The 16,117-nt window shown below is 40.7% G+C and overlaps 1 protein-coding gene across 1 annotated transcript in view; it reads left to right on the plus strand.

Moving 5' to 3' along the window:
* Positions 1 to 975: 975 nt before the first annotated feature.
* The window catches only part of LOC104623932 (MARVEL domain-containing protein 3-like), a 19,209-nt gene continuing 4,067 nt past the window's right edge, over positions 976 to 16,117 (plus strand). The window contains exons 1-2 of the mRNA XM_010291167.1: positions 976 to 1,136; positions 4,678 to 4,847. Of these exons, the coding sequence (XP_010289469.1) occupies positions 1,021 to 1,136; positions 4,678 to 4,847 (286 nt within the window). The 5' untranslated portion in view covers positions 976 to 1,020. The remainder of the gene's footprint in view (positions 1,137 to 4,677; positions 4,848 to 16,117) is intronic.

The following is a 16,117-nucleotide window of genomic DNA, read 5'->3' on the forward strand; positions in this document are numbered from 1 at the left end:
CGGGGCCAGAAGACGCCCCTGGCGCGAGGTGCGGGGCTGCTGCTTGCTACATGGCCTCTGCCCGGAGCAGAGGGGGTGAGCTATCCCAGAGGAAGGCACTGTCTCTTTGTTAGCCATAAACAAATAAAAAGTAATATATTTCTGTAGTGATACCCTAAGGAGACGGAAGGGAAGTCCTTAAGCGAGTCCTCAGCTTGATCTGTCAAAATTGGATCGACTGCAGGCACTTCAGCAGTTATGCTGAAGGGCTGGGATGAAGGCAAATGAGAATAAAGGTTGCTTAGATGCCTAAACTGTGTGTTTCCATGTTTGGGTTTACAGGCTTGAGCTTAAGTATGCTGCACTTGAAAGGGTGAAGACATTTTCAGGAAATAACATCCCTGTAATATTTAATACCAAATTATCAAGGATGTCTCTTCCTGTAAACTTATTTTTGGCCTAGTGCAGCTTTGCCCATACCTAACGCTTATCCAAATCACCAGCGACGTTTGGTACTGCGTCTGTTCACGGGGACGGGTGCCCTCCTCATAGAAACTTCCAGGACAAAGGTCACAGCCAGCGTTTTCAGGTTTGCCCTGCTGTCAGTAGCTGTATGCACGCTCCTGCAATGCACCAGTGTGTGCTGGGTTTAGTACTTTGTGTAAGAGGCAACATCAGAGAAGCCAAGAATCATGCTTTTGGTGGACATCATGCCTTGTCCTTGCAGCAAAGGTAGGAGAGTAAGAGCAGACTTAGTAAATAAGCCAAGTGCAATAAATGTTGAATATAGAAACATTACAATTACTTGATGAATAGGAAAATGTAAAGAAAAACTTCCTTCTTTAATGAAATCAGTTGTAGTTTAAAGGGTTTTACTTCCTTCACTTCTTAGGGAAGTCTGTACTAGTCTTGAATCGGCATGAAATGGATGTAGGTGCTGGTCAATGAATAACTTTTAAGTAGAGCTATAAAATGAACCAGTTTTTATTTCTCTGGCTCAGGAAGCTGTTTTAGAAAGAAAGAATACACGTAAGAAACAAGATGTCTCATGCCGGGAGACGATACCAAGATAAGCAATACAGGCACCCTGAGAATCATGGATCTGACAGATACAGGGAAGACAGAAGAGCGAGAAAACCATACCTATACAATGGAAGGTATGTCTTAACCTTAAAGAAACATATCACAGGTGGTCTACAATGTCTGTCATCTTGTTTGTTTGCTTTTAAATACCTTCATATTACAGTAGCAAAGAAAGCATTTACTCAGCCATGAAATGCTGAAACGTGAGCATGCCACATCAGGAATCAGAGAGCTTAGAAACACTTAGAAACTTTAAACAATTTTTAACCTCCTTCTTTGTGCTGAGCTTCAGAGCGGGGAGAAAGATAGGCCGTGCCACACATTCTGAGATGTGAATTTCATGGGGTTATCTGGATCAAGCTGGGTCACAAGTAGGTGAAGTGTGACCATGTGTGTTAGTACAGGTCCTGAAGAGGCTGGTCAGCAGGTGACAGCAAGCCAAGGCTTGCCCAATATGCATTGCTTAAATGAGAATGTTACATGGCTGAGACCAGCGCAGGGACTTTCTGAACTCTCAGGTTGCACTAGTTCGGCTGTGAACAGGTTCATATTAAACCAAAACAAAATTAATATCAGTAATCGCAGCCAATAAATGCCTTAAACAGTAGTTGTTTAAGTGTCCAAATGTCTAAGGCACTTTGCAGCATTTGATAGCAGGTCAATCTCTATCAGCACAATGAGCAAATCAACTAATAGAAGGTTTGGAGTGACAAATAAACTCTTAGGATATTACTTCTCTTTTCAGCCTGGCTAACCTATGGCACGTTAGAAGTGAGCTTAAGCTGTTTTCCTGTGAGTGCATGCCAGTGACTGCATTGTAAGAGAGAGGTCTGTAGCTCTAAACAACACTGGCGAATTGGCTGTGGCTGTAAGGTGTTCATCACTCCTGTGTAGTCTCTGGGGGCATGACTGTAGGGCAATTTAAGAATAGAGGCAAAGAGGAAGAGGAAATAAATATAATTAAGATTATTGAAAAGCCGAAGTACTGAAGTACTCCATGATAATATGCATTTTAGCAACAAAAACAGGATGATAATAAAAGCAGTAGCGAAGAGCACTGTGCGGACTGGAAGGACTACATATGGCTAAGTGTAAAACATTTGGATGGTAGTAATCCTATTGTATTACGAAAATAGCTAATGAATTTTTCTTCTGTCTCTCTTAAATCATGTAAATTGGAGAGAAATGGGAATAAAGGTCAGCCTAAGAATCATCCTCAGAGGCTGAATGGCTGCCCTTAGCAAAAGCAGAGCTCAGGAGGAGGTACAGTTAAATTATCTTCAACATATTAGAAGTGAGAGCAGCAAATGCCAGGAGTGCATTAATTGCACTGTGGAGAGGGGGAAAAAAAAAGGGGTTGAGTTTTTGGGTTTTGGGTTGGTTTTTTTTCCATATACAACGTAATAAAAGGATTATGTGAAAGGATAGATACAAAGTTAATGACTATTTCTTAGTAAAGCGCTTCTCTGGACTTCTTGTTTTTGCTGTTAAGTTTTAAATGACTGGACACATGGACTGAAATTTGGTGGAAGGACCGTTAAGGCCAACAGATCATCCCTGTATCCACCAGGGATTAGAGGAAGGAGAAGAGAATCAGCAGCTACAGATCAGTAATAGCCATGGAGATAATTCTTAGAGTTAAGCCGAGAATCTGTGGGGCACCAGCCCTCACTACAACTAATCAAAAAACTTTCCCATCAGTTGTTTTGATGGACTTTGGCTTAACCTTACAGCATTTCCCCTGCTTAGGTCTCATGATAAAACCAGCTGCTTTTGTAAGGAAATGTCAATATTTTGGTGAAGACTTAGGCTGATGGACCAAAAGACCTCTAGATACTATAGTGAAATAGATGGGAAAAGTGTTGTGGAAACTGTAATTTGGGTGCCTAATGCTTTCATCCCTTATGACCAAGACTTTCTAGGCAGAGTATTTCTCTTTCCAAATGCATTTCTGTCTGAAACTCCGATAGCAATCTTCCTCTCATTGCTGTGGAGAAAGAGTTGCATTATCCTGAACTGGAAAGTCCTGAAGGAAAACACGAACAAAGGTGGCCAGCATAGGCCATTGTGAGGGGAAAAAAAAAGCATCTAAAAGGAAGAATATTTTTTTTTTCCCTAATTGTACTCTGTTGCTGAACATTATTAGGGGGTTTTTGTTTTGTTTTGTTTTGTTTTGTTTTGTTTTCTGGCAAGTAGCAGGATACAATAGAGAGAAGCAGCTGCATCAGAAGTACCAAAGGGATTGCTTTCAAGTTAACTGGAAGCCTTATAAATCACACAGCTTATTTAATTTATGTGACACAGCTGCGCAGGATGCTTTGGCGGTTGCACAAGACACAGGACAAAGGTCAGAAAAATCAGAAATGTTTCGGCCAAATAGAGCTGTTGGCAACTACACGCAGAGATGTTAGTATTGGTTTTGTTATTGAATGTCTTAATTAAAATGTGAAAACTACAAAGAACATGATTTAATGTGGATGAATGAGATAATATTTGTAAGTTGAATCTGGAATTGGATGAAGATAAACTTTAGTGAAGTGCAGTGGTACTAGGAAACAACATTACAGTTGAAAATGCTGATCTGTGGATAAGAAATGCAAGATAAAAACTGAATAGGAAGAAGACTTTTAAAAATAATAATGCTGAATGAGACTGTAAATACCCTTTAATAACAAAATAATCCAGCTGTACCTTGAAAAAGGCAAGCTTCAATTCTCCTTCAGATGAGGGAGAACATTTAGGTTAGACCAGACACTTACAAAACAATTTACAGTGAATATTTCTCTTACCCCAAGTGTTAGTTCAGTTAAAAAAGGGCAAATTGCACTTTTCTGATAGAATAATCTAAATCTCACCAACCTTAAAAATCATCAGGCTTCAGCTGTGGAGCTGTATGTCATTGCAGGAAAGTGGACAATTCCATTTTGAAGTATACGAATGAAGAGGCTATTTAGAGAGACGAGAAATTGATTTTTTGGGGGTTGATTTTAGATTCCTTTTCACATATCATCAAAGACTTCAAAAAAAGAAAAAGAGAAATATTAAAACAGGCAAATTTTTCCCCCATTTTAAAATCTTTTATCTCTTTGTTTTAATAGCTTTCATTCTTTAAAAAGGCATCTGATGATTACACTGTAATTGGAAGTACAAACTTGACAAAACTCTTACCCATGAAATAGTTGTGCTACTTTACACATTTATTATGTGAAAATATTTCTCATTTTTATTCTCTGGGCTGCTATGGACTAGCTAAAAGTGTTTGTTTTTCATGAAAAAGCTGTTACTTGTTTTTATGGGAACAAGAGCCCTCCCCACACCTTCCTCCTCACTGCCTTTTGCAAGTAACCTAAACAATTCAGCCAGCCTACTCGGTGACTACACGGTTTTCCAAAATAACAATGATCAAGTGCAAATATCCTTGTGAACATGGATTTATGCAACTGTCTGGGATATTTGTTTTCAAAACAAATAAGCAAGCAAGGAAAAAAGATCAGATACCTATGAAGCAGGCCAGCTGGTTCCACTAACAGGACCATCTGCCAGTTTCTCACGTTCTAATGTTCAGGAGAGAGCATGATCCAATTAATATTACTTCAGTCATTTACTCCGTTGTAGATCAACAGAAGACATCCAAGGTGGCCAGCACTCAAGGACTTCCACTGTTTGCTCAGACCCTTACTCTAAAACCTCAAGAACAGCACAGGAATATTTTGGACCACCACCAGAATGTTACCCTCCCAAGGAAACCTTCTCAATGAAGTGTTCAAAGGTATGCACAACAAGAGGTATGTGAGATTCTTATTGCCTGCCATCCACTCCTCTCCTTCCAAGGACTTGTCTTGGTTTTGGTTTCTCTGTTTAGAAGCACAACAAAATAAAGCTAGAGGAATATTAAAAAAAAAAAAAATTCAAACAAACTGGGAGATATAAAGTTAATGAATGACATAACTGTAGGTTACTAGCACGTTTTAAGCATCTAAAGGCAAGATTTATAGGATAGTTATATAGTTGAAAATGCATCTCCAGAGTATGCATACAGAGCATCAGAGTGGGTCATATGTGTAATCACTCAGGGTGTGCAGCAAGTCTTAACCTTTGGGCTTTAGGAATAAAATAGATATTTGCATCTGTAGGCAATTTCAAGATGGCTCTTGAAGCTTTGATGCTAGTTTATCTCTGACACGTTCTTCTCAGACTTTTTATCAACTCTGGGTTTAATCCAGTCATCACTGATACGTTTTTATAAAGCAACATTGTGAGAGACAAAACTATTATATGTACATGAATCCAATAAAACAACTCTTGAGAGATAACTTGTTTTTTGCATAGCTAGAAAGTGACTACAACAAGCAGAGAAATGAGCATTAATGTGGGAGGAAATCAGCCTTAACACTTAGTAAACTTGTTCCTGTAAACTGAAAAAAAAAAGGTGCTAAAATATCCATTACTCCTTTAAAGTTTTCACTCTTCCAGGACAATGAGCTTTCTCACCTTGTTTGTAGGAAAGTCCCACTGCAGTCTGCGTGGTGGTGTTGGGTTGGTGGTTGGACTTGATGATCTTAGAGGTCCTTTACAACCTTAATGATTTTATGATTCTATGATTCTAAATCTTTGGCTGAAGTCTATAAACAGCCTTTCAGTGTCCTGCAGTAGAGAGACAAATGAAGACTTTCGTTGTTGTAAGTAAATTAAAATACATAATGTTAGATTATTTCTTCTCTCCATGAAGGAAAGTTAAATAACGTACTCAATTTGCTCTTAATCTTTCTGTGTGTGTGAATATGTGAACAATTTTAAGAGTGAGCTGAACTATTTTCTCTTATAAATATGTTCTGTGTATTTGTATGCAGTTTGTTTTTCATCTCGAGGACATTTAACTCCAGCAGTTGGTAGAGCATATTTAATGATACAGAGCCATACTGATATTTTATCCCTGATAAAATTGTATCAGCAGTTTCTTCTTCAACAATACTAAATTATTTTAACTTGTCTGAGAAGCTCTAGAAAACTCCATGCCTTATTTTATCACAGCTTTAGAAAAATGAAGTGGCAAGTTATTTTTAGTTTTCAGTTTCAATGTTTGTTTAGACTTATGGATAGCTTAATGTGACTTGCTGGAGGTTTTTTTTGACCTGCATTTGCTTCTTATTATTTTAGTGCATTAAACATCATTAACATGTTCAAAATATTCTGGATGCATCAATTGATGATGATGATTTCACTCCTACCCCTCCCCCAGGTATTGCTCAGTATTTCCAAAAATTTAATGTCTGAGTTTTCAGTGGAGAAGGGAGAAAATAAACCCTTTTATTAGCAGTTTTACTTCAAAAAATGAAAAGATATTGGAGGATGATAAGGTTATGAGACTGTTACACCCCTGTTTAATTTTTGAAAGTACCAAGATTTACCAGAATTTCCTAGAATTCTTTTGCACAATTACGCATTCCTTGCAGTCATAGTAAATATTGTAAGTGAAAAGCTACATTAATTGTTTACTAAGAAGTCAGTACATGTGAGCTACAACTTCTTACAGCATGAAAAGTTCCTGTAAATACCATCTTTTTCTTTTGCCAATGATTTATCAGCACTCTGGTGAAATTCCCCCTTCCCAATCACCATAATTCTAAAATAAACTAGTATCAAACAAGACCAGGAAATCAAGCAATGTACCACAGTCTTTTCCAAAAAACTACTGATATGTGACCCTTAGTTTCTGATCATGCATCCCTCTACTTTCACTATGGTTTTATATTTTTGCCTTTTGCCCAGCAAATAACTTAATCTTATACTCTTTGTGCAAAACTTACGCTCTTTGTTCATGGTGACCAGGTTGGCAAACTAGAGAGGAGTTCTAAACAACCAGAGCTCTGAGAAGTATTTCCTTTACTCAGGTACCGCCCTCTTCATCCATGCTTTTCACCAGCAATATTCCAAAAAACAAAATTTGAGTTTCAGAAATAGGCAGTTATTTTTGCAGTGATCATTCAAACATCTTAGCTGCAAGCAGCAGCAGAAAAAAGAACATAGAATCACAGAATAGTTTGGGTTGGAAGGCACCTTTCAAGGTCATCTAGTCCAACACCCCTGCAATGATCAGGGACATCTTCAACTAGGTCAGGTTGCTCAGAGCCCTGTCCAACCTGACCTGGTATGTTTCCAGGGATGGAGCATCTACCACCTTACTGGGCAACCTGGGCCAGGGTTGCACCAGCCTCACTGTGAAAAATTTCTTCCTTAGATCTAGTCTAAGTCTACCGTCTTTTAGTTTAAAACCATTACCCCTTGTCCCATTGCACCTGGCCCTGCTAAAAAGTCTGACCCCATCTTTCTTATAAGCCCCCTTTAAGTATTGGAAGGCTGCAATAAGGTCTCCCCAGAGCCTTCTCTTCTCCAGACTGGACAACCCCAACTCTCTCAGCCTGTCCTCATAGGGGAGATGTTCCATCCCTCTGATAATTTTTGTGGTCCTCCTCTGGACCCGCTCCAGCAGGTCCTTGTCTTTCTTGTGCTGAGGGCTCCAGAGCTGGATGCAACACTGCAGGTGGGGTCTCACCAGAGCAGAGTAGAGGGGCAGAAACACCTCCCTCGACCTGCTGGCCACACTTCTGTGGATGCAGCCCAGGATATGATTGGCCTTCTGGGCTGCGGGCGCCCGTTGCTGGTTCATGTCCAGCTTTTCATGCACCAGTACCCCGCAGTCCTTCTCGGCAGGGCTGCTCTCAATCCCTTCATCCCTCAGCCTGTATTGTTACTGGGGATCACCCCAACCCAGGTGCAGGACCCTGCGCTTGGCCTTGTTGAACCCCTGAGGTTCACACAGGCCCATCCCTTGAGCTTGTCCAGGTCCCTCTGGATGGCATCCTGTCCTTCAGGCGTACCAACACACCACTTAGCTTGGTGTCATCTGCAAACTTGGCTGAGGGTGCACTCAATCCCGCTGTCTATGTCACTGATGAAGGTAATAAACAGCAGTAGTCCAAATATGGATCCTGAGGGACACCACTTGACATCGTTCTCCTATCTTTGTTATTCCTACCTTCCTTCTATAACCCTCACCCCCATTTTTTTTCCTACAGCTGCATTAAAACAGTAAACCCAACCCAAATGTAATGGAAGAAACAGCTGATACTGACCCCTTTTGGAACTAGGGATGTTTGATACCATCTAAGAAGCTTCAAAACATGCTGCTCCTTTTTATTCCTTTCATCTTGAAAATGGAAGGAAAAAAGTCTGTTAAAACATATGAGCAATAACGCCATTCATGTGGGATCACGTGGCTAGAAGTACTGGATCATATGAGGCACTTAATTACACATCCTCTCAAACAGTGTACTAGGGGCTAAATTCACTAGGATCATCAGAGTTTTGACCAGTAGAGAGCGAGGTGTCCTCTGGAATACTCTCCAAACTTGAGATTGCTGGAATTTTTGAACTGGAAAACTGTGTTCACTTCCATTATGCTTAATACTTCTTTACAGACATACCAAATTTGTTTAATCCTTTTCTGAATCTCCTTTTGAATATGTTTGGCCTCCGTATTATCTTACAACAAGGAGTTCCACAGTTTCTTTTTGCCACTTGAAGAATTACTGTTTTGTTCTTAAAATGTTTTAAAGAAGGTGTCTCTGATTCCGGTGGTATTCAAAATACCTAATGATAATCTCATATATTCACCTTCTCCATGATATTTATGGTTTTAGAGTGAAGTCTTCCCTTTCTCCCTGTCACTGTGCTCATATAACTTCTTCATAGAGTGAAGACTAGTCAGTTCTGTCCTTACCAAGAGTGAATTCTTTCCACTTCTGGTTAGCCTGTCAGCCCTGTACATGCTGTACCTGTACCTGAAATGATTTGTTTAGAGCCCATCTGTGTGCTCTGCAGAATGAAGGTCTGTTTGAGTCCATGCATGAAGTGTGAAGTTGCTTATTAAACACTGATTTCATTAATTTTTCATTCAAGAGCTTAAACACTCTGCAGCCTACCAATTTTACAGATGGCAATCATGGAAGAATTTTGTGTGATTATTGTTAAAATATACTTCACAATTTCACTATTCAGTTTTTTTCAAATCATTAGTCTGTTCAGCTACTGTAGTTTTTTGGTGTGTACTTTTCAGCTGAATCTCTTTGGAGCCCCCACTTACGGCTCTTTGGGTCATGTTGCAGAGCAGTCTCAGGATGCAGAAACTGTATTTCCTTCAGATAAAACTAAATGAGAGGGTGAGCTGTAACGACTAGCAGCAGGCACTCTGTCCTTTGGACCAAACTAGAGCTAGAATACAGTACTTCTGTCTCCCCAGAAAATGCCTATCATGTAGCTCCTAGGACTTGAGCTCCAACTGTTTCACTCTACAGGTCCACTCCCATTGTGTGGCTAACATGGGCATAACTAGTGACAGGCAGCACATAACAGAGATTTATCCTTGACTCTATCTGTTTGAAAACCGGTTGTTTCCTCTTAGTCTTTATGTTCTTTTAACCACTACTAATCTCTCAGGAGCTTGTGTCATTTAAGAGCACTATCACTTGGATTGCCTTTCTTCATATATTTGCTGATTCTTTCAAACGACTTCCCTCTAACAAACTTCTGCCTCTTCCCTGCTATGCTATCATTAGGTCTAGTTTCTATGTTTTTTTCATAGGGATGTCACACTTGTGGATCTGCAGATTACAGATTCAAAAGGCAATAGAAACACAGAAGTCTGCCACCTTCTGTTTCTGTAGGAGACTTAAGGAACACCTTATAGACTAGTGTCAAGCTGTCTAGATGCTCAATATAATTGTATGGGAATTGGAAATAAACTGTTCCTATGAAGACAAACCTTTCAGCAACTAAGAAACTACTGCTTGCAATAACCATTTCTTACAACTTGGGCACAACAGTGCATGCCATTTAAAGCAGCACACGTTGAAAACAACAAGAGTTTTTGGCCTGGGGGTACTTCAATCTGAAATTCTTTCAGAAGAAACCATTCAACTTGCTTTTCACAGTGCAGGTGAAATTTCTGTAGTTCTCTCTTCTGTGTAGAAAAACTAAATTAGTAATCGTATTTGCTTTTCAAAAGACCCCCCTTGGGTTCCTTGAAAATATAACCAGATTCAGTGCTTTTGGTCACCGGAGGGAAACAGAGAATTGTTCAAAGGCTGCCATGCTGCTTCCTTCAGCTTAGAGAGTGCAAAATCGGAGTCAAACCCAAGAGTGAATTGCTAACCTTGAATTGGTCATAGATATTTGGTCACTTGACCGTGAAAATGTTTCATTTCCTTTTTAATACATGTATTGGTGTGAAAGAGGTGGAGCAATGCAATTCCAGGATAATGCTTCCTTTAATTTTGCTTAAACAGTGAAGGTAAACAAAGTTTCTCCCATCTTCAGGCAGTATGCGACTCGGGAAATGCCTGCACTTTTACCTTGTATAGAATTGTACTGTGCTGGTCATAATTTCTGAGCTAAGTAATTTATTTTTTTTTAGTTCTTCAACCCACTTGGCATTTAAGGGAGACAGCACTAAAAAGGTTAGAAAACAGTTTGTGGGGGAGCAAGTATAACTGAATCCCTGTTCTTGGCTGCCATGAATACAGCTTAAAGAGGCGCAATGAATAGTGTCAGATTTCTTAAGCATACTGTAGGCGCTTCCAAACAATCATGCCTTTAGCCTACATTCTAACATCCACAATTGTTAAAACCTTCAGACCAATTTCCTCTCAGAAAAAGACAGCATTAGGGTTTGTAACAACAAGAAAAGTCTCCAATTTCAGGCATAGCCAGGAGGAAATATCAAACTGAATTTATTTGGAGGAGGAAACAGAATTAGGGAGTAACAAAGACTTTCTCCAGGATATATTCATGCATTAACAAGCCAGCATTAATTCAAACGTAAACATCTATAAGCTTTTGTTTTTACAAAACAGTCCAATCTTTTTCCTGTAGCTCTGCGTGCTGGCAAATACTCATAGACTGGAAAAAATACCGAGATGAAAAGTCACGCTAAGCATAGGGCTCACACTAGTAGACACTTGGTTTGAGTTATGCTGTTGTTCATAACCATTATACTGCTGCAGTTATGTTGTTCTGTTATGTCCTGATACCGTTCTTCTTGGAGTCAGATGTGCGAGCTGGAAGGGAACAATATTTGCAGAGCACTTGTATCCCTTCCAGTGCTGTGGAGATGTTGAGGGAGAATAGTGGTCTGCAAGAGGCATTGGCCTGAAGTGAAAGACCTTCTGTAGCTTCAGTTATGTATATTGAAAAGCACCGAGGGGGTCATTAAAACGTGCATAATGCAGGTAACTTTGTGGATGAAAACAGGTATTTGACAAGTACGTTCAGCAGCATGTTAGATCTCTTCAGGGGTGGTCAGCGGGATACTTACGTTTCTGTGGAGGCACACAATAGGATTAGAAACTGCTGTATTTTGTAGTCACCCTCTTCACATTTTGCCCTTGCCATGCCTTAGGTCCTTTAAATTGTGCTCAAAGCTGTCAAACACTGTTTCTGTGGCAGTTAATTTCAACATATTCCTGCTTTAAGAAGAGGCACTACGGTCCCCTATAGTCATATTTGTAATTAGATGGCTTCCCCCACTGTTACAAAGTATATTTTAAATACCCTGTGACTAACAGACTGAATTTGCCATCATGTTTTTTAATCTTGTAATTGTGAAGATAGAGGATATTAGTAGTGGGAATTGGACAGAGCTATGCAGATTAAAATAATCCCAATTATTCAAAATACTTAATTAAAATTGCACAGTAACAAGATAGAGTGGCAGAGCTGCAGGTAACCTTCCTGTTCTGAAATTAAAGTATTTTGCTCAGAGGTAAGTCCTGTTTGCTGTGAAATACAAATAGCCATGAGCAGTTGCCTCTATAAAAACATGCAGGGGAGCTACGCTGGTTGCAGATGCCAAATGGTACCTTTAGCAAACTGTTGCCCTGCCAACGTGTGGGACTTCACCGTGCCCGTGTCTTTATATCAAATTTTTTTCATCCACCTTTTGGCATGGTGCTAACATGTACACTGTTGTTTTTAGGCAGGGGAGAACTACAACTGAGAAGGCTTACTTAAGTTGGCAGGGGAAGGCACTGGCAAAGTTGATGTTAGCTGTTAGGTATGTGTTACACTCCAGTCTGTGCTTCCCTGCCGGGAAATCTTAGTTAAGTCTGCTCCCTACCAGTATAGAACAGGAGTTGCACCATCTTCTTGTAAGACCACTGGGTCTGTCTTCCCTGCATCTGACCCAAATTCTGTGAACCAAGAAAAAAACCTCTTCTTTTTAAAAAGTGGCTTTCAAAGCTAATTGGTACAGCAGACTGACTAGATATTGAATGTAGCAGGTGATTGCTTGAGCAGGTGATCTTAGCTCACTTAAAGGAGAAAAATCCACCCAGTCAGGAATGTTGCTCACCAGGTGTGACAACTGACAATTGGTAAAGTGAGTGAGAAGCTCGGGTTCACAGGTGCCTCCAACCTGACCTACCTTCAGCTGGGCTATGATTACTTAAAGGGCAATAACACCCCAATCTTTGTACTTTCTAAAGGTGGCTCAGTTTCAGTTCAAATGGAGGGAGTGGCTACGGAAAGTTGGCATAAGGAGCAAGAGTATTTCATTGTTTTCTGAACTCTTTAAAAAAGACTCCTGCAAGTTTTTTTCGGTACTGAGATATTTGTTTACTACTTGAAAGAACTGTGGGTACATTAGGAAGAAAAAAGGGTATTTTCTGAAATGCAGAACTTGAGGTGACGGTGCAGAGACCTACCAGTGCTACAAATACATGTACAGCCTTTTACAGCTGTTGTATTTAAATCACTGTTGCCAAGTGCTACAGTTTAATGCAAGACCTTTTGCTTCCCACCCTCTCCAAAATTATGGAAGATGACTCATGCTTAGTTAACAGGAGAGAAATCGAGAACATGCTAGAAGTGATGCTTTCAGGAACTACTGGGAACAAGTAAACCAGAGCTGTTGTTCCCAGGCAGGGGCTGAGCTGTACTGAAACCGTGTCTTGATGGCAAGTAAATAGTAGTGTCACACAGTGGTGGGAAACTGTATGGGATAGAGGCTGATGCAGTAGTTCTACAAATTATGTCCACCCTTTCCTGTGAAAATTGGACAGCACTGTTTAGAGATGGGAGGGTGTTAAGCAGAAGGAATAGAGCAGGTGGGATAGTAGCACTTTAAGGGAAGATGACACACAGAAAAAACAGGACAATGCATTTGGATCGGAGCACTCTGATTGTGAACATAAGGCTTCTCTGAGTCATTAAAAACAAGGCTGGACATCCTTTGAGATTTCCTAATGGAGTGATTATCTTGACTAAAGAGGGACAACTTATTAAAAGATAATAATAATCCTTCTTTCTAGAGCACATAAATAATTTAATTTTCCCAGTTTTTAACTGTTTTCCAGTAAGATGGGTACCTCAAATGAGCATAAATGTGTTGGGCACTTACGTGCCATTTAAATGCAGTTGGCTCTGAGTATGTGGTTCCCTCGGGTCCTTTGAAAAGCCAAGATTCAGTGAATAACTGGTGGTGTTACATTGCCTAACTCTTGTGTTTTAGGGTTGGGTTGTGGTTTTTTCCCCGCCTTTGAACATTACTCCATTAGGGAGATTTTAGCATAACTCAGTGAAAGCTAAATCGCACCACTGGCTGAAGAACAGAGACACCTTCAAAAACAATGGTGGGTGGGGGCTTAGGGGGGCATTTGTTTATTTACGACAAAGCTGTGTATTGCCCTGATCCTGCATCGGTGAAGCTGATTGAATTCCTGTTACTGGTTTCAGTAAGATCTTGCTTTGTACTGGGGGGTGTGTGTGGGGGTGTGTGTGTGTATATATATAAAAAATACGGGGAATAATACCGTTAGCAAGATGTTTTAGTACTTTGCATACAGATTTAATATTTATAATCTGTTGTGACTGTTGTCTCCATTTCATTTTCCTTGTTCAGTTGTTCTCCACTGTTTTAGTTCCTCCCTACTTCTGTCAACGTTTTTGTCTCTGTCCAAAAGCAGAACAAAACCCCTCATCCTTTGACGTTTTCTCCCCATTTGGCCTGTTCGCCACTGACTCAGTTTAGTAGAGGTGTGACCAAAGCTGTGCATTGAGCTCTGCCTTTCTCTCTCTGGGAAATGCCAAACCTGCACTGCCAAGAGAAGTCCAGCATTTGAGATCCTTTTCAGGACTGACTGCTGCTTTTGTAAGTCAGTCACTATATATGGTCAAAATACTTGTCTGCTCCTTTGGAAGAAAAAAAAAAAAATTACCTCTGAAAAGCAGAAAGCTGCCCAAACTGAGGAAGAAACCCAAAAGACAACTTTCAGTGAGAAAGGCTGGGAGAATAATTTTTAATGCACGTGTTGTACCCTCTAACTCCTCTCTTCCCTTCTCCTAGCTTACCCGTAATGGGATGTGACACGGGCACCACTGACCCATGCGGCACTGCTGCCCTGCCCCTGGGGTCGAGGTGTCCCAGAGGGGCGGCCGGGCGCTGCCAGCTGGGTGCTGCTGGTCCCTGGCGTGCAAAGGAAGTGGAGGGAGAGAGCAAGCCAGAATGGAGAAAGGCAAACACAAAATACCTTAAAAGTATGCAGGGATGTTAACTCACGAGGAAAGAATGATACCAAAAGAGTTGGGGGAAAGGGTCCATGTGCAGTCAACAAAGGAAAAAAGTGACTACTGTGCTGAGATGCCGTGGAGGGAGACACTTGGAAGGCCTCCTTTATTAGTCAGGCCCTCATGGAGTCAGGGGGAGTTCAACAAAAACAGCCAGAACTGACTGTCCTACAGCTGGATTCTTGTCAGCTTCAGAAACATAGGAACAAACATGAATTGACCATTTTACTTTACGTGCACATGTGCATACACACACTGTGATCCTGACACCTGAACATCGGGGTCGTCCTGCTACAATGCCTGGATGAAAAAGCTTCCAGTGCACGAGACAGACTTGAGCACACAGTTGAGTTACTGGATAGTTTTATGAAGCAGAGCATGCAGATTTAACAGCTCACCTCACCTGAAAAGGAGAGTTTCTGTTCCCTCTCCGGTCCTGGCTGTGTTATTTCCCTGCTAAACTCATGCCAACATGACTGGTCATCAGATACTCTGAGTCACACTAAGTTGCTAAAGTTGCAGGAAAAAACAGCAGCACACAAGAAGAGAGTTGAATCGTTTCCTATTTAAAATTTATTAAAACAGCTCTTGGAAGGGCCTAATATGAGGCCGGAGTTATTACTGAGCAGGGGAGGAAAGTGGTGACTGCCCAGCCAAGGGTAGGAACCATAAGAGTAAGGTCAGCTGCCTGTGGGGCTGTACCTGCCTGTACCTGCCTGCTTGCTTTGGTGAATGTTTGAGCCCACCATTTGACAGAAGACAAAACCATTGATCAGTGGGTTAATACCACAGCGATAGCCCAGGATGCAACTGCTATAGAAGGGAAAGAAAAAGTGCGTAGTAGATTAATAGTATAATTGGAAGGCTATTGTTTGTTATAGCAGGAAGCCTACTCACGGCAAAAAAGATTGTATTCAAAGTTAACAAGTATGATGCATTGAAGTTACTATCCATGGCAGATTTAAATCTTATGGAATGAATGAAACAGTTCTCTGGAAAGCTCTCTCTTTTAGATTGCAGCCATTCTTCTCACCCTTCAGCATTGAAAAGCAGTGCAGGAAAGAAGCATGGGAAATGAAATGGAAATCCAGGAGCCGAGACTTAAGTCTTGCTCAGTACAGAGGGGGCTAGTTCCCAAAGCCAACTTGTTCACTAATAATTTTAATACAAATCAGTGGCATTTTAGATAGATTCCAAGATTTTGAACGTGAGAAAGGAAAAAATAACCAAACCCGTGGAGTTACGAGATTTTGTGATTCTGTGATTTTCAGACGTCCTGTCATTTTACACTCAGGTCTTGCAATGCACTCATTGTTGCATGGGATTAGGGAATAGCTGTAGAGATAAGTAACTTCTCCTTAGGAAGACCTTTGGGCAGTCTGGTTTCTGCAGCTATAACTCCAAGATGATGTTGCTAACCGGCCTGTGAAAGCAG

This window comes from Phaethon lepturus, unplaced genomic scaffold (assembly GCF_000687285.1).
Source record: "Phaethon lepturus isolate BGI_N335 unplaced genomic scaffold, ASM68728v1 scaffold3620, whole genome shotgun sequence".
In the NCBI taxonomy this organism is placed as follows: Eukaryota; Metazoa; Chordata; class Aves; order Phaethontiformes; family Phaethontidae; genus Phaethon; species Phaethon lepturus.